The sequence below is a fragment of the Macrobrachium rosenbergii genome, chromosome 50 (genome assembly GCF_040412425.1).
Source record: "Macrobrachium rosenbergii isolate ZJJX-2024 chromosome 50, ASM4041242v1, whole genome shotgun sequence".
Taxonomy (NCBI): domain Eukaryota; kingdom Metazoa; phylum Arthropoda; class Malacostraca; order Decapoda; family Palaemonidae; genus Macrobrachium; species Macrobrachium rosenbergii.
The window spans coordinates 717,476-741,809 of record NC_089790.1 but is presented as its reverse complement, the minus strand read 5'-3'; the positions used below and the strand labels follow the sequence as shown (position 1 = coordinate 741,809).

Genomic DNA, 24,334 nt, shown 5'->3' with positions numbered 1-24,334 from the left:
TAACTTGTCGTAATAAACTCACAAAATACTTTTGCTTTTTTTAAGAACTGGGGAAAGCTTAATTGCATCTTTGTTACGTTAACAACACCCCATCCCCTTTCTCTCTCTCTCTCTCACTGTGTGTGTATATGCATATATATATATATATATATATATATATATATATATATATATATATATATATATATATATATATATATATATATATATATATATATATATATATATATGTATATATATATATATATATATATATATATATATATATATATATATATATATATATATATATATGAATTTTTAGCAGTGGAGAAGAGGGTAATATAAAATTCTCATCTGGTAGTTTTTTTTTTTTAAGAATTAGCGGACATCTTATGATTGTGTCATTTCAGGATTGTAAACAACAGAAATATGCATCGTAACTCTACATGAAACAGTTACATACACATACAAGTCAAAAGGGTAAACTGAAAATGATAAAACCTGAGGATATTTACAACATGAACACAAGGGAAAGTTCTAGACACTTTGACTGAAAGCTGCTAAAATAATTCATAGATATGTAACAAATAAAAAATGTTATAGACAGTCGTAATATCCTGACCACTTCTGTATAAGTCAAGAACTCGAAAGGTAGAAAGCAGACCTAATCCAAAGTAAACAGGACATTATGGCGTGCCAGGTCTAGAACCTATACTCTCTAGACCTTGACTGGAGCATCATGTTGTGGTGGAAGGCCAACCCTTTGAAATAGTGCAACATTTCTGTTGCCCTGTGGTGACACTAAACTGTGAAGCAGGTATGCATGTCCTGCGAGGGCAGTAAGGAAATGGACAGGTGGAGACTGGTCATTGACCTCTCCATTGAACAAATTTTGTGCTGCAGACTTGATTAAAGATGGAAATAACTGGTACCATGTTGGATTCCATCAGAGAGGGCAGCTTCAATCATTCAGTGGATCTGCAAGACATATTTTCAGATCCCCATCTATCAGTGCTCCAGGAAATACCTCTGTTTTTTCTGCAAAGAGACAGTCTAATTTATTAGTTCAAAAGCCTCTTCTGGGGGCCTACTCATACAAGATACATTTTCTGCTATACCTTGATGACTGGCTGGTTATGGAGTCACAGACTCAGTTGGTCCTGAACAGCAAACCACCTCCTCGCATTTTGTGACCTGAGGGTTGTAATAAGTTGGGGAATTTGGATCTCGTTCCCCTGCAGCAGGCGAAGATGGGGCATGTAAATAGTAGACAGAGTAGCTGTTTTTGTAGGGCTCTCGATTCAGTGAGATGACAGCACAATCCCTGTCTTGACAGGAACAAACAGAGTGGCTCTGGCAGGCCGTCCTTGAAACGCTCCACCTATGGACATGCCTGTTCTGTTCATCTGCGCATCAACATTCTGGGACATGGTGCACTGATGGTCATAACCCCCTAAGGGGATTCCATGAAATTATGATTGATCCACAAACTAACTGCCTTCCAACTTGTAGTGCCCTGTCATTAGGGCAACACTTGCCTCAAGAGTTTCCTAGAGTGAGAGTTCAGACTCACCTCACTCAGATTCAGGACCCTATTAACATTGCACCCTGTGCCAGATTGTAAATGAAGTTACAAGAGTCAATGCTCCCCTGCTCAAAATCATAACCATAAGAACAAATGGCAAGTTTTAAAGGTAATTTGTATTTTTCTAGGTATACAAAGCAGAGCCTTTTATGATAACCCCACCTCACCTACCCGACACAAGAAATAAAACTTGTACAAAATGACAAAACAGTGTCGCACAATAAGATTGTAAAATACAAACAACAATTATTCAATAATTTATTAGAAAAATTGAAAAAGTACATATTAGAAAAAACAATGAAATCTGGAATGTTCTACTAGTATTTAACAAAAACAGCTTTTTGGGAAAAAAATAAACAAATCTCAAGCAGTACAATACTTCACATACTTTAAATGCTTATCAGTTCAAAACTAAATATATTTCACAGCTGATCAGTAAACAAAACCCTAATCAGTTCAATGCTTCACTTAATTCAGAACTGAAGAGTAACCCAAAATCATAATCAATGAGGGTTTTCTTTCGATCAGCACAACAAATAAAACTTTACCTATAAAAGATTAATTGCAACAACTGTTAACCGCACTCTGTGTTAAAAAATGCCACTATAAACCTAATAGATTCTTTTAGCAATACTCAACAGCAAAAATAAAATTAATTCACAATACTGTACACAAAAATCACAGGTAATTGAGATTCTTTCCATGTTACTCTATATTAGCCACACCTATTCAGAAAAGTTACATATTTCTGGATATTTATTTCTCCTAATATCTGAATATAATAATAAGCAAAAGGTTACCCAATTAAGTGAATAAATATCCAAACAAAATTAAATCTAGCAAGTTAAAACAGCAACTAGCCTTCAAACAAATCTCTTCCAGCTAAGGGCCTTCATACATGAAGTATGGTTGCACAATCAACTAATTTCATTTTAAGTATGAGTATGATAATCTTGTGTAATGTACATAAGAAATACAAAAAGATTGAACCTTTGTACAAAGGGGAAGTTATTTAACTATAAAATATACAGTCACATTTTACTACACAATACATTAAAAGACTGAACCCTACTGTCTGTGGAAAAGCTCGACAATCTCTTACCAGAGGGGACACAATGGAGTAAGAAGAGTAATTCTCAAAGTGAATCAAACATGAAAATAGGCTAGAGTCCTTTAATGTGATATACAATTTCACATCAAAATGTCATGCTTGAAATTTTCATAATCAACGATGCTGACATTATTTTAGAAAAACAAATAGCTATCCCTACATATTTACTTTTGCGACCATTTTTTAATGTTTAGACAATGCAAAGGTTTAAACATACCCATTACCTTTTCAGGCTAAAGAACAAAAAATGCATGATAGTAGCTGAAATGAAAATATAAAACGAAGTAAAAATTCCAAATTTACCAAAGCTGAAATTTCCATTCATTTTCCACAAAGGCTCTTGTACAAAACCCCCTAATTTTATAATGTGAATGAGTAAACCAGCTGACATTGATGGGGTTGTAATCAGTTTATTCCACAAATTAAAATGTATCATTTCAAAAGAAAAACTTAAGAAATTTTATTTTACATTTACATTAATGTGGCCTTGATTAACTTAAGAACTTTTATTTTACTTTACATTAATGTGACCTCGCTGCATGGCATTGAATTTATAGTACCTATATCTACTATCTGAAGAAGAAAATTCGCCTCTTGTAATGCCCTGACCTGGAAGATACACTCATTATTACATATTCAATAACCGTGCACAACTTTAAGATGATTGTCATTTTTTACAGTTTTCCAGTATTACAAAGGATCATCACTCATGAGTAGCACAAAAGATTTTATTTTCATACATTTACATCCTTAAATTTTTTCTAAATCGAATGCTATAGAAAAAATGTTCTACAAAAAGTCGCTGCAATTTCCTTGTAAAATAGGAATGCTTTAGTGTTAAGTATGGTTGTTATAACATCAATACACTATCCATAAGCAGGTCCAACAACAATTCAAGTTTGGAGAGTATAACCTCAAAAATGCATTTTTCATAGACAAAAGCATGGGTTTCTTTGCTAAAGTTTTGAAATCCACTTAAGTAAACTGCCTTTCAAACCACTCTTTCTATTTGGTTCAGTGGTCTGACTAATCTTACGTACTTACATACACATAATGTATTCAATTAACATATTTCCAGACAATTTCTAATATTGTCCGTACCCAAATTCAAACAATGTTTTAAAAGTACAAATGTAATTTGGAAATACTGTGCCAAAAAGCAAAGCATTCTTGAATAAACTAAATGCAGTCAGTCATGGAAATATGGTCTACAACACAGACAAGCTCTATGCGAAGCTTTTTCTAGAAACAAGATTTAGTTTCTTTACTTCTATACTACACTTACAACTTTAAGTATGAAGAGCAACTGCTTGCTCAGTGTGCAGCTACATAAATCAAATGCAAGATGGTGGTAATGTCTTCTAAAGCACCTTGAACTCTGCAGTTAAAGCCAGAGCAATAAAAAAACATCAATTTAACACGAGGTCAAAATGTTAAGTCCAAAATGTCTCGATCACACTGAAACGCCTTAAATGCACTCTCTAACCTGATGAAATATGCCAGAAACCCTTAAAAGCAAAGCAATGTACAACTTAATTTCAATAATGATGTTTAATATCAACTGGGGACCATTATTACATGTAACCATCTACATACTATATTGCACAAAAATGTATTAGAGAATGAGAAAGTGTTGACTTTGTCCAGAATAGCTCCCTCATACAAGGAAAGGCTAATGACACAATATATGACATCCTTACTAAGATATTTATACAATATGTATTACTATAGTGTAACATTCTGCAGCTGCCAAAGGTAATATAATCTGTACAATCTTGGAATATTGTAATCCAGAAAAAACTAGATAAAACTGTAAACTGGAAGCTATTCAGTTTATTTTGAATCATGGAAAGTCTTACTTAAATTCAGATTATTTAATTTCACGGTTATTATAAGATCTGAGTTGTGAGATTAGAAACTTGATGTCTCTGAGTTGTGAGATTGGAGACTTGACAAAATATCACAACAAATCCTGAACATTCTCCATAGAGAGATTTACCAACAGTTTCAATGTCCAAAGACCTTAAGATGATTTGAGATTCTTCTAATGAGTACGCTGCAAACGCAAGTTTTTATCACACAGCTAGGCTAACGCCTCTTTTTCTTGTCCTGCTTGCGGCGGTGATGTTGATTGTGGCCTCTGTGCGGAGGCGATGTGTGAGGTGAACCATGGTCAGAACCATCATCGTCGCTTGAATCACCATCCTTTGAAAAAGAAAAAAACTATGTAAATTTGGTATTTCACTAAATAGCCAGTCAGTACAAATTAACCTACACAATCATAGATGAAAAACAGCATCCTAAAATCTCTTAAATGGAAAAAGTGTAAGAGCATAATTATATATACTAATATTTTACAGCTAAATATTCGTTAGATATATAATGTATTAAAACCAACTTCCTTAGCTGTACATAACATAAACCAAAGACAGAGAAACTACAGTAAAAGCTTGCACAGTAATCTCCACGACATAACTTTTATTTTTTTTATTATTTTTACATAACGTACAGTTAAATCAGTTTCTGTACATCTTTCGTCCCACACCAACTTCTCCAGAGACACAAGGAGTACAAGAAAAACCAAAAATTTTTGCCGTAGGCCAACACAAAATGAGGAATAGGCCAGACAGAGCCAGGTATTGTTCTCGTTTACTCTTGGTCCTGGAGATCTCACTCTGCCCTCCACAATGCCTAACTCAGGACACAGATTACTCTTTTTTTTATTATTATTATTGTTTTTAAACAATCAAAAGTCAAGATTCTCCCAGTTTAAAAGATTATTCAGTTTTGCTGTACTGGTTTGGCCAAGAAAATTTTTATAAAACCCAAGAATCTGTTAATCACTCTTCTAAAGCATGTACCACTACCAAAGCAATCACCAAGAAATACTTGGGAAAGCTATGGACAGACATGTGCAGTGCCTGGTATTGGTAGACTACTCCATTTTGCTTGAATCTCAATCATTTCCTCACTTGTGAGTGCTCTGGCATTGGGAAGACTTCATCCTTAGGTCTATGTATTGTAGTCTCACCTCTTAAACCACCTTCTCAACTCATCGTCACTGTAAAAAATGGGTCTATCTTTAAACTCTTGTATAGGGTGTTGGTCTATCAGTGGTCCCCATTCTCTAATCATTATGAAAATTACAAAAATCATGTAACCCCACCCACCAAAAACAACTGGTAATTAACATTTTCCATCACTCATTGATTCCTCTTAGTGGCTACTTCAGGGTTCAAATCCCCAAAACTTCCTGTTCCTTGATAGTAACCAAAGAATTCATAGATACTGTATAACAACTGAGATAGGAGATTTAAAGAAGGAATTTTGTACCTATCGAGTTTATGAACCCGATACCATAAGTCTTCTCAATAAAATTCTGTCTTTCCAATAACTCTACAAAAGGCTATGTATGTGTGGTATGCAATTACTGATGGCACCTCCTTCCCTTCGCTTCATAATGTGCTTTCAGTATTCACAAACCATTCTGCCTATGGATACACAAAATCTCTCTAGAACGAGGCATCATAGGTCAGTGGATCCCTCGGCAGCACCCTATTACTGCTTTTCCTCAGTATTAAACAGCTGCCTGCAGAAATGCAGGGCATATTTGTTTTCTTCTCCAAGTGCTTTCTGTAAACAGAAGTGGGTAACATCCTAGTCCTAGGAATCTGCATTTTTGAAAAGTGTAACAGAAGGAAAAACCTCCCAGTTGCACTATGAATCAATTGTTAGGAGAGGGTGGCAAGTGAGATGGAAGAAAAGAATAGGAATGGAGGTACAGTAAAAAGGAATGAAAGGGGTTGCAGCTAGGGGCCAAAGGGACACTGCAAAGAACCTCAAGTAATGCCTACAGTGCACTGCATGAGGTGCACTGATGATACTAACCCCCCTGCAGGGTGCAGCGAAGTAAGAAAAAAAAAATGCAGCAAAAAAGTATCCACAACATAGGGTATATTGAATCCCACTGGATTTTAGGAAAGAGAAGAATAACTGTCTCTAGCAGGGGGAGGCCTCATCCACCTTAAAATTAAATCTTGCTTGAACAACAGTTTAACTCACTGGTTGCCTAGTAAAACCTGAGCATTAAAACAATTAGAATCAATCCATCTGACATGAATTCTAAGAATTTTGGATGCTGGATATGTACTGTATCAAGAAAAACATTCCTAGTATGATAAATGTACTGAGTACTTTTGTCGATGATCACAACTTTTTTTAACATAATCCAAAAACATAACTGACATGATACAGTACGTTTGCGAGAAAAAGTTTGATTGTAGTCGATCTATAAATCATTATACTAGTATCCCTCAAATGTTTCCCATTAAATTTTGGTTATCTAACCACAACAGATGTACAAAACTTATAAACAATAAGAAAAATATATAGTTTGTGTATTTGTCAAAAATTAAAGTATAATGTATGGTATTACCTTTCAATATTTACAAGTTTGAGGTACAGTGAGGCCTATTACTGGCAATATGCTATGAGGGAACCTCCAAGAGAATATTAGGTTAGTCTGGTAACTTGGGTACATAGTCTAAATGGTATGTTTTTCACAAAAGCAGTCCCTCACTACCTTTATCAAGCATGCAACCATTGATCTGGGGACCTTAGGGTTCCAGCTGCCAAATAAATAGCTCTGAAAGTTTTGTCGTGGTGAGTGTAGAACGGCGGAGGGAGCTTCGGCAGGTGAAAACAAACCTGACCTTTCCGAGAATGCCATGTCCTGACCTAACCAGACCTTACCTTCCTAACCTCACTTAGGCTAGGGCACCGTACCCTAACCTGGCCAGGGGGACGGGGGTTTGTTCACCTGGAAACGCCCCCCAACAAGTTCTGCAAACTACCAGTTTTGTCGAACCCAACCTAAGACAATAGACTACAGAGGTTTCGTAACTGTAGCATATCAGCTGGCATGTAATGCCCTCTATTGCCTGTGGTAGATCTAGCCTGGTTCAGGCTGGGCACTAGGCTTGCTTCTTGTGACTTTAGATTATTTTAGTCATGAACATGGGTTGTGGTAGCCTAAAGGCACAGTATGTAGAAAACTGTATCGTAAATGGGACGTTTGGAACTGGTTCCGCTCTCCTGGAGAGCTTCAGTATCGAATGAATTACAGCAATGAATTACAGCAATGAATTACAGCAGCTTCAGAAAACCTGCCCAATATTATTAATTTCGATTAACCAACTCAGGAATTGGAGTACCTCTCAATTCTACAGCATCCCTAAACCAGTTTCAATCTCTCGTTGGTTACGACGCCCGAGGGTACGAATACAGACGGACAACTGGGCACGATACCCTCGTCTCCTCTTACCCGCTTGTCATCTCGACTCGGGACGAATATCACCGCCCCGATGCACACCAGCTGGAATATGGCGCCCAAGAACAATCCGTATTTTAACACTTCGTCGAAGATGTCCGTTTCCGTGAGGGATGGGTCGATGGCCATTTCGATGTTGCTTTTAATTGCGTCCAGCGCTGAGGCAAATGCAGAGTCGGCTTGCAGTGACCGCTGTTGCCAATTTCACCTGCCAAAACTCAGGACAAGGCTTACACAAAATCTTGGAAATAAGTGATTTTCGCTGTCTGTTTATATTATAAATAAATATTTAAGCAATTTTATAATTACATATTGCATTACTGTGACAACTAAAATTGAGGGAAACATTTCGTAAAGCTGTCGGGGTATGTGGAAAGCTCGGGTGAATTGGCAACAATGCGTGCAGCAGGAAAAATGTAAACAAAGACTCGTGTCAGGGCGATCGGTCCTGTTTACCTCGTGCACTGCCATCTAGGGACGAGTCTCACAAGTATTCTAGGAAACGTAACTCTTTCTCACGAAGTTTTTAGAGTTGTATTTTGGAAACCACTGTTTCATGACGTGTTTTATAGCATAGAGTCAACTTGCCTTAATCAGTTTTACACATCGTTCGTCCAAAAATCAAAAGTGATTAGGTTGATCTTGATTAATCGAATAACGGGCAATCTGGCAGTGACATTTCCCGCTACTGCGGTAACTTACCTTTCTTTCTCTTTTATGCTGTGAAGATCTTGGACGTTTGGTGTTGTTATTCAATTGCAAATCGTAAGGAAGAAGTGGAATTTTATACCTGCCTTTTCACGGTATTATACAAAAGTACTCTTAATTAATAGTTCAAGTAACAATAATGAAGAAAGGGCGAGAAACATCAGTGGTCTATCTTTTCTTCTAATGTACGAGAGAGAGAGAGAGAGAGAGAGAGAGAGAGAGAGAGAGAGAGAGAGAGAGAGAGAGAGAGAGTCTTGCTAGGATTTATCTGGTTGTTATATTCTTCCATGTTTTGAATATTTCCCCTTGTTAGACCAAAACTTGAGTCCTACTGAATGTCACATCGTTCAATTAACTGTTGTGCATGCTGTATGTTTCATAATTCAGATCTTCCCAGTCTATACCAGCACCATGTAATGATAATAGCTACATAGTTCATTTTAACAGTTTTGCCTTTTCTAATGTGAGTTCTGTGCCACACAGGTCTACAGAAATTTATTCTTGTGATCAAGTAGAATGATCATCCCCAACAGGTGCAAATGCTTTTTTTTTAGCAGGTGAAATGAGTCTTACTTCATGGTATTTTGTAATTTTTTTATTCATCTTATTTGTCCTACTTTTTCTCTTTGTTGTGGTATTATAGATCATCAAATTTCCTTTTTCTTGTCACCGGTGGATACTTCGTTATGAGTAGTGTGGGATACCCTATGGATTGTCAGTAAAAATGAAGCAAATATGTTATAAAATTTAGTTTCTTTGAAAAGGTGAAATAATAGGTTCTCCCGGTACAATCGCTATGAAGCGATATATGCTTAGACTGGACCCTTTGTATATACGTAAATACTTTTGGCCCAAAAGTAATATAAGGAACAAATAACAGTTCATTTCACAGCCATATTTAGACACGAAAATAGTCACTTAAAGTACACATCGGTAATTTCGTATGATTAGTTTAAACAAAAGGGAATATAGCTTTCAATATAATACATATAGTGAAAATATAATACATAGGGAAATTATAATGAATTTTTGCAGAAGCGTAGGCCTCAGTCCATTAAGACCTTTGTCAAGATGTGAAAATAATAAATGCTCCTATCTGTGCTAAAACATATTATGCTTATTCCAAAGACAAAGTTTAGTGTACCGGTTTGTTTGCTTAATGACAACGAAGAAAGTTGTATTGTTTCTCTTGTAAAGAAAAGCACACCCAGTCTTCGAAATTGCAATGTATCAATACAAAAAAATTGGATAAACATACTAGTATTGAATCTTTTGAAGGTACACAGGCAAACACGTATCATTTCAGCATAAAACTCAAAGTATTTGTATAGTGATACACCTGAAGAGATGAATTCAACACTTACTGCTAGTCAGTAAAAACATTAAAAAGATAATCTTAAGAAATAACTCAAAAAGAATAAATAGTAAATGCTAATCTTTCATGAAGCAAAAATGGTGGAGTATAAATTGATAGAAAGCAGAAATGATTAATAGAGAGAAGAAATGATGACAAAGTAGCCCAAGGAATAGATAAAATCAAACTTTGCACATAGAAAGAAAGAAAAATTAAGCAAATTAGTGAAGATCAGTTTGGAAGCATAAAATTATGACAATCTTATTAACATAAAAAAAAAATGAAAGAGCATATGAGAGTTGTGAGGAAAATTCCTCAAAACTATCTATTTTTTCACTTTTACTTCAACCAAGTAATGATCACATATGCCTCCATCCACCTGTCATCTACTCTCTACCTTGGCTTGCTCTAGCAAACTTTTTCCTCGCCATTTTCTTCTTCATTGCATACTAATTATACTCATTTTACTTTTAAGCCGCTTTTCATTGTAATTTCTTAGCCCCGCGGGCGGGTGGGGGGGGCCAATGTCGTCAGTGCACCTCATGTGGTGCACTGTAGGCATTACTTAATGTCTTTGCAGCGTCCCTTTCTTTCGTTCCTTTTACTGCACCTTCGTTCCACCCTTTTCTGACTATTGCTTCATAGCGCAACTGCCAGGTTTTCACCTTTCAAACCTTCTCACTGTTGATTTTCCTTTCAGCACTGAATGACATTATAGGTCGCAGCGCTTGGCCAGTGGCCTAAATTCTATATTCTATTCTATTGTAATTTCTTAGTGAAAGCGTGAAATTCTCTTGGAAAATCAATGGAAATGACACTACACTTTGAATCATAGCACAATCCACTTTGTAAAAAAAAAAAAAAAAATCTGCTACCCTTACACCAGTTCTTGATTAATCTTAAAACTTGTTCAGAGTTTTGTGGGCGGAATCAGCATCCGGGGAATCCAGATTATTCATGAGGATGGAATCTCGTCCGCACATGGAGTCGTAGAAGGCTTCTAATTCCTCACACACTTCGATCTCGTTGTACGTAGGCACATCAGCATCCCTGTAACTCATAGCATCCAAGTCCTCGTAAAGGTTCTCGCTTTTCCTGTTACGGGTGAATCTAACTGAGGAGAGATTTGCTTCCAAGGTGCGGTCGTTTCTCGACGTCGTTGGAGGCTGTGTCGCGTAGAGCTCGGATGATGTGCCGGGATCTGAAATCGCTGAGGAGTTGTTGTAGTGTAAATAAGGGAATGAAATGGTGAATGTTTTTCTCTCTGGAAGAAATGCTCATTTTAGAAAGTTTCGGGTGCGCGCAAACACACACACACACACACATATACACACATGATTGCGCACTTATCTTCTCGAACAGTTCAAAATCTTGTTCATTGCACTTTTCGTCTGTGAAGTATTCCTGCTCCCCTTAGCAGATTAAAATCTTATTCGTGGACCTTACCATTTAAGATAAGATTTCTGTTCTTTACAATTTCTAATTATACACCTGAGAGATATATTTGTTTGCCTTAGTAGTTTAAAATCGTGTTCATTGCCTTCTTCGGATACTAATTCATTGTTAAGTTAAGGAAAATATCTGCTCCCACCAAAGTCGCTTTTCAACAGGTGCTAAGAATCTCCCGCTAAATATTCCAACCAATATTTAAGATCGTAGGCTGGAGTGAATTAGGAAAAAGTCAGACTGATGATGTGTTCAGACTCTGTCAGTGTGTCTTTGTATTTATCAGTCTGTCTGTATAGAGAAAGGAGGTGTTTATGTCTTAAACGTGGTATTATTCAATATAAATAACCTCTCATGATATTCCTGGCATCGTCCTTGCTTGCAAGCAAGAGAACGATGAAAGCCCTGGTAGTTGACCCCAACTGATGTATAGACAGATATTTGAAGGTGAATTAACAGTGATTCTCCTACCCATTCCATATATATATATATATATATATATATATATATATATATATATATATATATATATATATATATATATATATATATGTTTATATATATGTATAAATGTGTGTATTTATATATATGTGTGTGTAAGTGTGTATCTGAATATATATGTATATGTATACATACACATATATATATATTTATTTGTATGTGTGTGTATGTATATATGTAATTTTAAAGAGAGAGAGAGAGAGAGAGAGAGAGAGAGAGAGAGAGAGAGAGAGAGAGAGAGAGAGAGAGAGAATTTTATATGCTCTATTTGATTTTTCCTAATTCCACCCAACCAGCAATCTTTAATACTAGTTTGCATATTTGGCTAAGGAATCTTACGTTGATGACAGTTGACCGTGGTAGTGCCTGCATTGTTTATAACTCAACAATGAATTTAATATAATAATTGAGAGGGTAACGAACAAGATTTTAAACTGTGAAAAGACAAAATTCCAGTTATAAATGACAATAGATGTAGGGGGGGCAATGAACACGATTTTTAAAGAAAATTAAAAAAAAAAAGATTCACAGTTGGAGAAGTTTCTTAATTCTTCTCAACACTGAACCAATAAACCGTAAATAATAGAATATTTTTCTTTTAAACAGAGAAAGAAAAAATGTTCCCACTACTTGAATGGAAGCGTAGTTGTATTCCAACACCTATAGATATCGATTTCTCAAAGAACATTCTACTCCAAGCATACATCACGTCATCACATTTCTGTGGTCGAGTTTTATAAAAAAAAAAAGGACATTACAGTACCTCTAGGCCGTTCCTTCTTGGCTCGAAGGAGATGAACTATGAGGAGAGTCGAAATGCCGATAAGTATGTAGCTGAACCCTAATAAAGCGATGCTGCACAGTTGGAAAGTGGTGACCCACGATAGTCCGGTTTCGTTTCCTTCGTGAAGTGGCCGACCAAGCTCTGAAAAATCAACAGTGCCAGACATTTAAAATTGAAGACATCAGCATCACTTAGACCCATTCAAATAAGTTTATTTCGTACCCTTCTTTCCTCCTATTGTTTGGTTTGAGAATGTTTCTTTTTTACGTAATTACTCACTGAGTGACTGTCACGTTTTTGACGAACGAATCATGGGTGAATGTGTTTACAAAAGGGTCTCTTTGTATGAGCTTTGTTTAGCCTTCATGGTTAGGGCACAGTTTAGTGTTTGATCGTGTTAATTTTCGCCAGAGTGCGTTCACTTACACCGTTCTTTCCATGTTTACTCAGTATTTATTTTTCTATGTTATAATTATATACAAACAGTTTTAATTGGTGTTATTTATTTTCAAGTGTCTGTAGATACTGATTACCTACTGGTATTTAAGTATGTATATAGACATTGCAGCTTTTTTCGTTTTTTCGCCAGACAGTCTGTCCTGTGGACACTTAATAATAATTAATAACAATAATCATCATCATCATATTTCATTGGAAAAACTCTCCTAATGCCGCTGTATCGAAGATGATTACTATAGCCTATCCTGTTAGCTACATTCATCGTCTGACATTATTTCTCTTTTATAATTTTCTTTCATTCAAGTGGTAAGTTTTATATCAAGTTTCCAGTGTCTAATTGGGGCTTACAAAGTATTATCTTACCCATCTTCTGTTGTATGAGAAGGGCACAGGGTCTGTATTATAAAACTGGTACGGAAATGTAGTGACAGGGATAGGAGGGGGATGGGGGGAAGGTAGTGTATGGAAGTGGATTCGTCCTGGCAATCTTCCAGTGGCCCAGTGGATGTGACGGTGGTAATTATGCGTGGTCGCCTGTTGTACTTTTGGTACAGGCGTCTCTTGAATGAATGGGCGGTTTTTGTGGATTCAGAGGTTAGGGATAATATCTTTTCTTTGGTGGCTGAATCACTTCGCTTTCGTTTATGAGCTGCGTGGAGACTTCGCTGCCTGTAGTATAGGGCGGGGCATTCCCTAGTTCTGTGGTGTGTAGAAATCTTTAATTTTGTCTTCGTTATACATTTCTCAAGAAGATCATGGTTGTTCATAACACTTACCCTGACGGGGTACTGTAAGAAAAAGAAAAAATGCATTGTCCCTATATATACATACATATGTGTATATATATATACATTTATATACTGTATATTATCTATTTATACACACACATATACATATATGTATACATTACGTCAGAGAAACTCGTCAAAGAAGGAAACAATGATTATAGGAAATCTTTCGTCAAATTTAGGAAACACGGAATGTTTTGAATCGGTATTTTGCAAAGGCTCTTCTAAGGAAACCTTTTTTGCACCTTAAGGTCAAATTACACTAGCATAAAAAATGAAATTAAGGAAAGTCAGAACTTAATGTTACCAGTCTGACTCAGGCCGTAAACAGCATTCGTCACTAAAAGATACACCATCTGCTTCATCGTGGTTGTAATAGGCTGTTGTCGGAGCCACTTCGAGCCAGAACGAACTTCAGTTTCGGATATTTTCAGAGAGGGACGATCACTCGCTCGCAGACTGGAGTACCTTGACGGGAACACCACGGGAATGGGAACGAAGCTTCGCTACTCGATATTTTCAGATATTTTCAGACACGAACTTGGTATTTGAGCTCAAGAACAAATGATCACTCGCTCACAGACTGGAGTGTATTCACAGAAACAGCGCGGGAACTGGCAACAACTGCAGGAAGACTTAAATGTGCCCCAACGGAAATCAACGATTTCTGTACATAGGATGCCCTCAAAAGGCCAGAAGTCAGCTTGAGTCCTCATCTCTATTTATATCCGGACCTAAAGCTATATTATCCTCGGGTCTCTTTTAGAAGGCCACGGATAACGAAATTGTTTCAGTCCTGCAAGGTCCATCGCCGTAAATTGCTAACATGACCTAAGATCTTCAAAAAGACTTCTATTAAGAATTACAAGGAGGTAGTTTTGGCGTTCGCAAGGAATTTCATCGTCACTCGAGTGTACACCGGATCTGACCTCAAGCGGAAAAAATGTCGGACATTCGCTCCGCTAGAAGAATATGGGATTGTTAGTTTGTTTGTCTGTCCGTCCCCACTCTTTCAGTCCGCCCTCAGATCTTAAAAACTACTAGGGCTAGAGGGCTGGAAATTGGTATGTTGATCATCCACCCTCCAATCATCAAACATACCAAATTGCTGCCCTATAGTCTACCCTCGCTTGTTTTTATTATATTTAAGGTTAAAGTTAGCCATAATCGTGCGTCTGGCAACGATATAGGACAGGCCACCACGGCCGGCTGAGAGTTTCGTACAACATTATACATTGTACAGCAAACTCGATTGCGCCGAGGAAACTTCGGCGCGTTTTTTACTTTTTTTTTGTTGCTAATGTTTCAGTAATAGGAATGTGATTATTGAACTGTCTATGTCTGCTTCTAGAAGGATGTGAAATGACAGTTTCTGTAGAAAGATTTTCAAAAAAAAGCATTTTCTCATGAACATATATTCTGCAGTAGATGAGGAAGAAAAAGTTAACGATAACACTCCAACAGAAATACTTTATGAAATGTCAGTTCTAAGAGCCTCCTCTGACTGACTGACTGACTGCCTTGACAAAAGGAGCACTGCAAATCGCCCTGGCAAGTAAAACTGGTCTTGTAAGAGGTTTAATGATTCAAACCTTGTCTTTATTGTTTTAGCATTGCCTGATCCACTTGGAGTTCATTTTTGTATATTTGTGAAATTCCAAGTGCATGTGCCTTTTCTCTCTCTCTCTCTCTCTCTCTCTCTCTCTCTCTCTCTCTCTCTCTCTCTCTCTCTCTCTCTCTCTCTCTCTCTTCTCACATTAGAAGCAATGTGTTATAGATGAAGCAGTATTTATACTTTGTTTTTATTTTGTGGTTCTGTGTCAGTAATATTGTGCAGGGCGTAGCCATTATTTATTTATAGTGACCCCCTGCAGTGAACATGTCTTTTATGTTTTTCGTCAGACACAGAGCCATCATATTTTATAAGGAATTAGATTGAGCAAAAAGTGTATCTCAGTCTTTGCATCTGCAGTTCTCAAAGGTTAGTTTTAAGGGAATAGAGCACATTTTCCCCAATGGTGCAAGTCACGTAAGAGTATTTTAACATTATGAAATACTCTGTACTTGCTGTGAAAAATCTTAAGTTTTTTATTTATTGCTTCATATAAATAAAAGTTCATTTCCCCTGTTTTCTACGGTTAGTCATTTCTGTTTAGAGATAAAAAAAAAAAACACTCTCTCATGGATCATTTTAGACATTACCACAGAAGCCTTGGTGGAACAAGGTATGAATTGAAACTCCAAAATTTCTAGAATTTTATTTGTCAAATAACACAACGCGCAGATCCACAAAACTTGCTGAATGCAGAACATGATGTAAAAGTAATTCAGCTCCAAGATTATCTACTGGAAACACCCTCAAAATGTATCAGCATCTACATTTACTTACTGGTGATACCTGAGAAGCAGTGGTTAAATATTTAGCAAATCAAGGCTGAATTTTAGACATTCATATGGCATATTATCCATACAAAGAGTAAAAACATCTCAGAATCGCTCTTGATATATTATTGGGACAGTCAGATTTGTGGCAAGTGTGGATAAACCTTGACATTCTGATTCTTGCAGAACGGATCTTCTTTGATTAGCAAGTGAGGAAAGTAAACTACTCCAGCTATGTCAGGTTTGTTTCAGGTACTCCTCGTACTGCCGTCAAGTTCAAAGACTTGAGGGAGAAGTTTGGGCGAACAAAGTTTTAATTGACACTTGCTTAAGGAATAAATAAAACGACTGTCAAATAGCACACTAGAGGCTCACGAAATAAAAAGCTGTTTTCTCAGCAGGCTTAAACATATTTATCTAAAGATTCGAATTACCTTTCTTTCAACAATCAAAGGACGAAAGTAAGCCAGGGAAATTTGTTTTGGGGTTTGGGTTGGTGATAATTAACTAATAGCATGAATGGTAAGTTAGTTTATGAGGTTTTTTTAACACACGCAGTCTTTCAGCTTTCCACAATGCAAACTGCAGCGATGTAATGGATAGCTATCATACTATAAAATACACATTTTTCGTCTATACCAGGCTAATTAAAACCCACTACCTTTCTTCGAAAGCTTAATAAATTTCATTTTCGTACTTTGTGAGTTTCACTTAGTGAAATCTATCATCATTAACAGTTGAATACGGTATGACATATTGGAACATCTATATTATTGTTTGGTAAATCTTTCTGCCTAACAAACAGCCTCGCCCACGGTGTCATTCTCACTCTGAAAGGTTTATCGAATCACTGCCCCATACAGGCTATTTTCGCTGATGTGACACGCCATTTGATTGCAGTGAGACTGCTCTAACGAAACATCTGGAAAGGAAAGCCAAAACAAGATTTTATTTTTCAAGTCTTAACAGAAATGTTGTGGTTGGTATTGCCGCGATTATATGAAAATCAGTATCAAAAGATTTGAAAGGCAGGCTGCAGATATTTAAACCATCTTCCCAAGAACAAAATTTGGTTCAGAACTTAATTTACAAGAAAGTTTTGAATTCTGTAAAAAATAATAAACATATATATATTAACTTTATCACATACACAGTTGTTCTGTGCATTAGTAGAATTACTAACAGGATCTCATTCCACCTGGATGGTATCTAGTGGAGATATTTATTCAGAAAAAGCTACAAGCTTTCTAGGACAAATAGTGCTCACTATCAAATACTTGACTGTTTGTCAAAAGAGGACTGGATAAATTGTCCACTAGATAATCCAGCTGAGGTCCTGTTACCTATTATATATATATATGAATAAATATATCAACTAGATACCATCCAGGTGGAATGAGGTCCTATTATATATATATATACACGTTGTTAAAGTCCATCTAGAGCGCCATTTACACTATCATAATTAGGAAATAATTCCCTTCAGATGAATTTTAACTTACCCGGCTGCAGTACTGTAGTCTTCTTAAGATAAAATACGTAGGAGGCGAGGAAAATTAATATCAAGCTCGTGAGTCCCAGTGAAGCGGCCAGGGAGAGTATCAAAAGTTGCTCTGATGTCATTCCGTCACCTTTCGCTGATACAAATTAAAATAACTGGTTAGATTCGTTAAAAATTAGTATTGCAGCTCCCATTCAGGCCCAAACATTTGATTACGGTCGCCATTCAGTCTTGCCGATTTTCAAAAGCATTGTCGATACAAATCTCATATTTAGTGATGATAATAAGAATGAATGATATTCATTTTTAACGGTGCAGCCTAATATGAGTAGTTCGGATTACGACGGTCGTTGGGTATAGCTTGTCAAGTGTGACAGAGAAATAGTGTCTTTTTCGAAGGACAAAAAACAAATCATAGATTTGATGAAATTGAGCTCAGAGTGATTAGGAATATAATAACAGGGAGGGAAGAAGTAGTTCAGAAGTTCAAAAGACTTCGACACTATTTTCCCTTAAAGTTACTCACTACCACATTCGTCCTTTAAATCCCTTGTACAGACAGATCTCATGGCATCAACTACTACTAGGTAAGCCTGCATATATTGTTCCTCATCGGTACACTTTGTCACTCCCTCTTATCTTGCATTCACTATCATACCCCTTTAGTACCTCACAAGAATTCTGAATCACACGGCTTTTGTACCAGTCTTCGTTCTCTACAGTGACCAAACTACCTCAAAACACTCCGATCCATTCTTTCAATAAATGCCAGCCTTTCCTTGCAACTTTGCATGCAGTGTGACAAAGAAAATAAGAACCAACGCCTTTTTCCATTCACATTCACTTCACAGTCTCATCAGCCATCAGTGAGTGATGAGAAAAGTCAAGGAAAGGAAAAGTTTGTGGAATAAGAAAATGGCTCGAGGATGTGGTGTTGAGAGGCTGGCAACATTGACTGGTGAAAAGTTTTAAAACGTCGGCAAAGAAGAACACTAAACGTGAGAGTTGGCAAGTTAGATCGTGAAGATAAATGGAAACTGAGTGAAGGATGGCGAAAGAACGGAAGAGGTTGATTCATGTAAATATTATGGAGTGCCCGAGGCGGATGGATCTACCCCAAAGCCAAATCAAAGTCCTTCAAAAGAAGGCATCGTGCTTACCCCATACAAAAATAAAAAAAAAAAAAACACTTTAAAAGAAGAAGAAGAAGAAGAAGAAGAAGAAGAAGAAGAAGAAGAAGAAGAAGAAGAAGAAGAAGAAGAAGAAGCGGATGATGGCAGAATCAGAAAAGTGTGGAGTCACAGAATAAGTGAAACAAGTAGGTAGCAAGATTTCTGGAAATGTTTTAAAAGAGAAGAAAAGTGACATAAGATTCACAAGAACTTCTTAACAGGGGATGACTAGATATCAACATGGTAGAATATATGATAAGAGGATCCGGCTGACAATAACTGGATAGATTATGAGATAGATTATTAGGTAAAGTCTTACAGACTCTGTCTCTAGCTGAAGCAAGAAGTCATCCGCGATAAGGATAAGGATAGTTGCCTGTGCTTCGCATGATAAAAGGCATTTTCATTTTTCATGACCTGCGCTCTGCAGAATGAGTGGCCCGAGATGATAAGACATGAGACTGGTAAATCCCTACTCATTCGAAAAGGAGTTGCCAAAAATCATTTTTTTTAAGGGGAAACACCGAGCCCTAGTGTCTTCCTAGAAACACAGTTATAAGTGTAGGTTAGTTAGGGTATGACGTTTGATTTTCATAGTGCATGGAATAGTCATTAAAAGTCTATCTTTGCAATCCTTCTAAGCTGCGCGGAAGATACCTAAAATTTTGATAAAAAATAATGAGGCTTCGTGTTTCCTAAAATAAATTACAGAATACAAATGCTGCCAAGTCATAGCTCGGATGGAAGAGGATTTCAAAATTTGAGAAAGTCCAACTTTATTCTCTTGATCTCATCACGATGGTATGTGTTGTCATCAAGTTGTGGCTCAGGTCATCGCGTTGACTGGGTCAAGAACTCAAAGCAAGGTAGCGGGAGGAATGAACAAGACAAAAAATCTTACTAATGGAAAATAACAAGTTGTAATGTAAAGCTCACTGACAGTCTCCTACTCGACGTGACAGGAGGCCATCCGTCTCAGATATGAGATTTCCAGGGCTTTAGAATTTGCCTTACCGTTTTCAGATGCGACATACATCTCCCAGGTAACATTTTCTATGCTAGACACATCGAGTACTCTCCCGGTTAAAGAACGGGGTTTTGGGTCTAGCTCCAAAGGTTTCTCCACCGTCGCTGGCTTTGACATGTTGATTCCCTGGAAAATCAGATATAATGAAAAAGAAGAAAGTAGTGTGACTGTTTTGTTTGTACAACATCCATCTGCCTTTGTAACTGCATATTACCTTTTGAAATCATCGAAGGTACTATCATATACTTTCTAGACCGTAATGAAAAGAGATTTTCAAAAATTACATACCTCTAGGTCTATTAAAATGAAGTAAGGCTCAGTACTTGTTTCTTTGAGGTAGTTGAACTTCCCAGTTTTATTCACACCATCATAAAAATAATGTAAAGTGATGGGAGTGTTCATCTGAGGCCAAAACATGAGGAGAACCTTCTTTTGTGCTGGGAGTCTGAAGCTCAGACTCGCATTGTGTGTCATCAGGCGGCCATTTTCTGGAAAGTAGAGCGAGATTGTATTGACGTATTTGTTTCTAAAAGTGCGTTGTCCTTGCTTAGCTGTGTGATATTTTATTTAATACCGGATACAGCTACTGATGTTTGCTTTTTCGTTTACCTGAGAAAAGTGCCAGTTTACAAATACACAACGACCATAATATTCGGTAGGTGATGCCTTTATGAACTAAGTACATCCTAAACGGTTTGCTGGTTTTATACAATATTAGATTAACCAATAACCAATCTTCAAGAAATTGTCAAGTATGGCTGAAAAATAATGCTGCATATACTAACTCTTTTTCTCCTTCTGGCAGAAGAGGTTCTTGTTCTTCGCCTGTGATCTATACCTAAACCTAATAATTGTTTTATACTGAGATGCCCTGTATTTAAATGGCGAGAGATGTGTCTCAGTCCCCCATTTCCATCTGATGAATATCACAGTGATTCGGTAGATTACTTCTAAGTGTTTATATACCTAACTTTAGCATAACTAACAGTCTCTCGAACAGTGGAGCTCACTATGCACTGTCCAGGCGAAGGTGTAGAGACCTTGACCCACACCGTAGAGATCAGGACCTAATTTTGAGGGTTCTGGTCAGGAGAAGGATTAACCCTTTGGTAGGACAAAGACGTGATGAGATTGGCCATAAGTACAGTTACTGTAGAGATTGGGGCCCAACTTGAGGGTTCTGGTCAAGATAAGGATTAACCCTTTGGTAGGACAAAGACGCGGTGAGATTGGCCATAAATAGTTACTGTAGAGGTCAGAACCCAACTTTGAGGGTTCTGGTCAGGAGAATGATCAGCCTTTTGGTAGAACAAAGACGTGGTGAGATTGGCCATAAATAGTTACTGTAGAGGTCAGAACCCAACTTTGAGGGTTCTGGTCAGGAGAAGGCTCAACCTTTTGGTAGGACAAAGATGCGGTGAGATTGGCCATAACTACAGTTACTGTAGAGATTAGGACCCAACTTTGAGGGTTCTGGTCAGAAGGATCAACCTTTTGGTAGGACAAAGACGCGGTGAGATTGGCCATAAGTACAGTTAGATGTCATCACTGCTTTTACCACAGTGATACCAATAATGATAATTAGAATTAATATTATTAGCATCATCATTACGGCTGTTAGGTTTGTTAATGTTTTAAGATGTAGAAGAGCAGAGTAGAATTTCCAATTAGTGATTAACTTGAAATCAGAGTCGATTGAATAGTATGAATCATCGCTCTTTTGTTCAGCACGACAAGTGACGACATTCTGATGCGACAAAAAGTACTATACTGAATCGTTCAGATTTTGAAATCGTTATAACTTGCCTGGTGCAAACAGGGGGAAGAGGATAAGCGAGGAATTAGAATAAATCCGCAGTTCTCTGAAAGATGACCAGACATAACTCGCTAACACATGCTGCAGTAGACTGTAAGATGCTTCCTCCTTCAGTGCCAGAAAGCTGCTTTTGAATCCCGTTGGGTTTTTAATGTCTTGAGGAAGGTGGCCATCCTCATGAAATCTAAACGTCTAGTTTGATTTCTGTGATTCTTTTCTCCCTTCGGGCCCAAATGCCAACCCCTTCCACTCCTTTCACCGTACCTCTGTTTATATTCGCTTTCTTCCATCTTACTTTCCACTCCCCTGACAATTGTTTCATAGTGCAACTGCAAGGTTTCCTTCTCGTTACATCTTTAAAAGCTCCTTGACTCTCCTCTCAGCGCCGAATGACCTCATAGGTCCCAGAGCTTGACCTTTGGCCAAAATCGTATATTCCAATCTATGATTCTTCTCTTTTTACCAGGTTCTATGCTTTGATGAACGTGTTTATGGTTTGAATCACACAGTTCTCTTTCCAAGCAGTATAATGCTATATTGGATCCTGTTTCTAACAGCATGCACAACCAAAACACACTGGAGTCGATACAAACATCTGAAATTAATATGAAAATATGGCCAAATTTGCCTCACTCTCACTTCACGAGAGGAACGTTTGATTATAGCAAGTGGCATAATTTACTTTCTGCATAGTTAGTTATATAACTCAGTCAATTAATCTTCCAGCAGGTCTTAACTGTGACTTGTTTCTTGACGATTCAGAGGCCAGCGGGACAAGCAGGCACCCCGTTGCCCTCTTCAAGGCCTGGCTCAGTTAATCTTCCAGCAGGTCTTAATGTGACTTTTTTCTCATCAGGAACAGCCAAGCAAGCGCTATAGTCAACATTTTTATTCCACTGGGACGTTTCGGCTTTAACACACTAAGCCATTTTCGACCTTCTGTTGGAGTTATGTTTGTGGATTCATACAAGAAAGTCTTAAACCATAATGGGGATGCTGAGTTTCGATACTCCGGGGTAGAGAAAGATTGAACCCTATTTTGTTTCACATTAAATTGTGTCTTACTCCAAATCTTAGTTAGTCAGCTCCATTAAACTTGTGAGTTTTTGGCCAGGACTCTTCATTGACTTTACTTTCACTTGGTCATGAAAAGCTAAAGGTTTGTGTTCGAGCCCCGAATTACGTGTGGCTACTGGCAGAACAAATCGTTCCCTTAGTTGTACGTCAGACCCTTGGGACGACCGCACTGTTCTCTGTACTAAAATCACTGATATTCAGTTGCACTTTAGATCTAAAGTCGGTATTTTCTTATTTTTTTATTTTAAATTCTCTCTTAAAATGTTTTACATTCGGCATTCTCGCGAACTTAATCAGTCGCAGTAACCACGGAAACATGATTGTGTGGATGTGATGAAGGTTCGAATTGACTTACCGAGCTGGGTTGCAATGCCAGAGAAGATGCACTGAAGCACCAGGCACAAGGCGAGCAGACGATTCATATGTTCCCTTCTTCGTTCTCTGAGCGAGAATTCTAGGTTATCCTTTCTGTCACTATCGGACGCGCACTAGGTAATGATAAACATGCCAGCCTCGTAAAGACCTCTGAAGGCGCTCCTAGCGGAAGTCTCTTAGAACTCAAAAACTACAGTCTGTGATGCCTCATCCAGCGATGATATCATACATACAGTAATTATAAAGTGATCTTAATCTACTGCAGCTCAACACTACTTTAATTCTTTTTCTCTCTCTCCCTTTAGTGTATGTCAGTCGGTTACATTAGAATTTATTATTCTGGCGTATTGAACATTGATATGTTTTCGAACTGTAACAGGATTCTGTTTCTCAGGCTGCACTGAACTCTGATGCACGTCTGCCGTAACCGAACCCCATTTAGTTTTCCCCCAACGCCTCGAATCAGCTGCTGCTTGCATGAAGGACATTTTTTCCTCCTGAGATTTCTCTAGCAAAGGCGTTGAACGTGAACTTAAGGGATCTCCAATGCGGTCGGACTTGCTTTATTAGAAAACGCATGAATCGCTTATGAACCATAGATGTCTCGACTAAGGAGTTGCCGTTTAGATTATTTTTGCGTTTTATATCAGTTCCTCTGTCCATTTCAACAGAATATTTTCAGCTCACCTTTTATTTCTTTTTGTCAACAGTGAAATTTTTCTACTCATGCCTGAAGATGCGTAACTGCTCGGATAGTCGGAAGATATCCTGAGTATTTAGCAAAATGCCTATTGAATATATATATATATATATATATATATATATATATATATATATATATATATATATATATATATATATATGTGTGTGTGTGTGTGTGTGTGTGTATGTGTGTAGATTAGGAAAACAGTGTGCAACAGTACAAAAGTTGGTCCTA

The 24,334-nt window shown here is 37.3% G+C and overlaps 3 protein-coding genes across 4 annotated transcripts; all 3 read right to left on the bottom strand.

The window, feature by feature from the left end:
- Positions 1 to 1,812: 1,812 nt before the first annotated feature.
- On the bottom strand, positions 1,813 to 8,429 carry LOC136832477 (protein anon-73B1). The gene is made up of 2 exons (XM_067093358.1): positions 8,002 to 8,429; positions 1,813 to 4,883 (listed from the first exon to the last, which is right to left on the bottom strand). Exons 1-2 carry the CDS (start codon positions 8,134 to 8,136, stop codon positions 4,767 to 4,769), a joined length of 252 nt encoding a protein of 83 aa, XP_066949459.1. The 5' UTR covers positions 8,137 to 8,429; the 3' UTR covers positions 1,813 to 4,766.
- Positions 8,430 to 9,292: 863 nt separating this feature from the next.
- On the bottom strand, positions 9,293 to 14,706 carry LOC136832865 (uncharacterized). Of its 2 annotated transcripts, XM_067094528.1 has the most exons (4): positions 14,355 to 14,706; positions 13,623 to 14,047; positions 12,780 to 12,941; positions 9,293 to 11,279 (listed from the first exon to the last, which is right to left on the bottom strand). In XM_067094528.1, exons 2-4 carry the CDS (start codon positions 13,624 to 13,626, stop codon positions 10,969 to 10,971), a joined length of 477 nt encoding a protein of 158 aa, XP_066950629.1. In that variant the 5' UTR covers positions 13,627 to 14,047; positions 14,355 to 14,706; the 3' UTR covers positions 9,293 to 10,968. The 2 variants fall into 2 exon arrangements, with proteins under 2 accessions (XP_066950629.1, XP_066950628.1); XM_067094527.1 differs by lacking the exon at positions 13,623 to 14,047 and having other exon boundaries at positions 14,355 to 14,675.
- Positions 14,707 to 16,293: 1,587 nt separating this feature from the next.
- On the bottom strand, positions 16,294 to 23,577 carry LOC136832476 (uncharacterized). The gene is made up of 5 exons (XM_067093357.1): positions 23,378 to 23,577; positions 20,418 to 20,617; positions 20,117 to 20,255; positions 17,932 to 18,066; positions 16,294 to 17,351 (listed from the first exon to the last, which is right to left on the bottom strand). The coding sequence occupies exons 1-5, from the start codon at positions 23,442 to 23,444 to the stop codon at positions 17,269 to 17,271; spliced, it is 624 nt and encodes a 207-aa protein (XP_066949458.1). The 5' UTR covers positions 23,445 to 23,577; the 3' UTR covers positions 16,294 to 17,268.
- Between the last annotated feature and the right edge of the window lie 757 nt (positions 23,578 to 24,334).

Bases quoted from the DNA above. Each gene is read 5' to 3' on its own strand.
- LOC136832477 (XM_067093358.1), bottom strand. From the start codon at position 8,136: ATGGCCATCGACCCATCCCTCACGGAAACGGACATCTTCGACGAAGTG. The intron at 4,884-8,001 runs GTAAGAGGAGAC...TCTTTTTCAAAG, and splicing joins CGAGTCGAGATGACAAGCGG to GATGGTGATTCAAGCGACGA.
- LOC136832865 (XM_067094527.1), bottom strand. From the start codon at position 14,412: ATGAAGCAGATGGTGTATCTTTTAGTGACGAATGCTGTTTACGGCCTG. The intron at 12,942-14,354 runs GTAACATTAAGT...TTGATTTTTCAG, and splicing joins TTACGGCCTGAGTCAGACTG to AGCTTGGTCGGCCACTTCAC. The intron at 11,280-12,779 runs GTACTGTAATGT...ACAACTCCTCAG, and splicing joins CAAGAAGGAACGGCCTAGAG to CGATTTCAGATCCCGGCACA.
- LOC136832476 (XM_067093357.1), bottom strand. From the start codon at position 23,444: ATGAATCGTCTGCTCGCCTTGTGCCTGGTGCTTCAGTGCATCTTCTCT. The intron at 20,618-23,377 runs GTAAGTCAATTC...TCTACTTTCCAG, and splicing joins TGGCATTGCAACCCAGCTCG to AAAATGGCCGCCTGATGACA. The intron at 17,352-17,931 runs GTAAGTTAAAAT...TTTCCTTTCCAG, and splicing joins GACTACAGTACTGCAGCCGG to ATGTTTCGTTAGAGCAGTCT.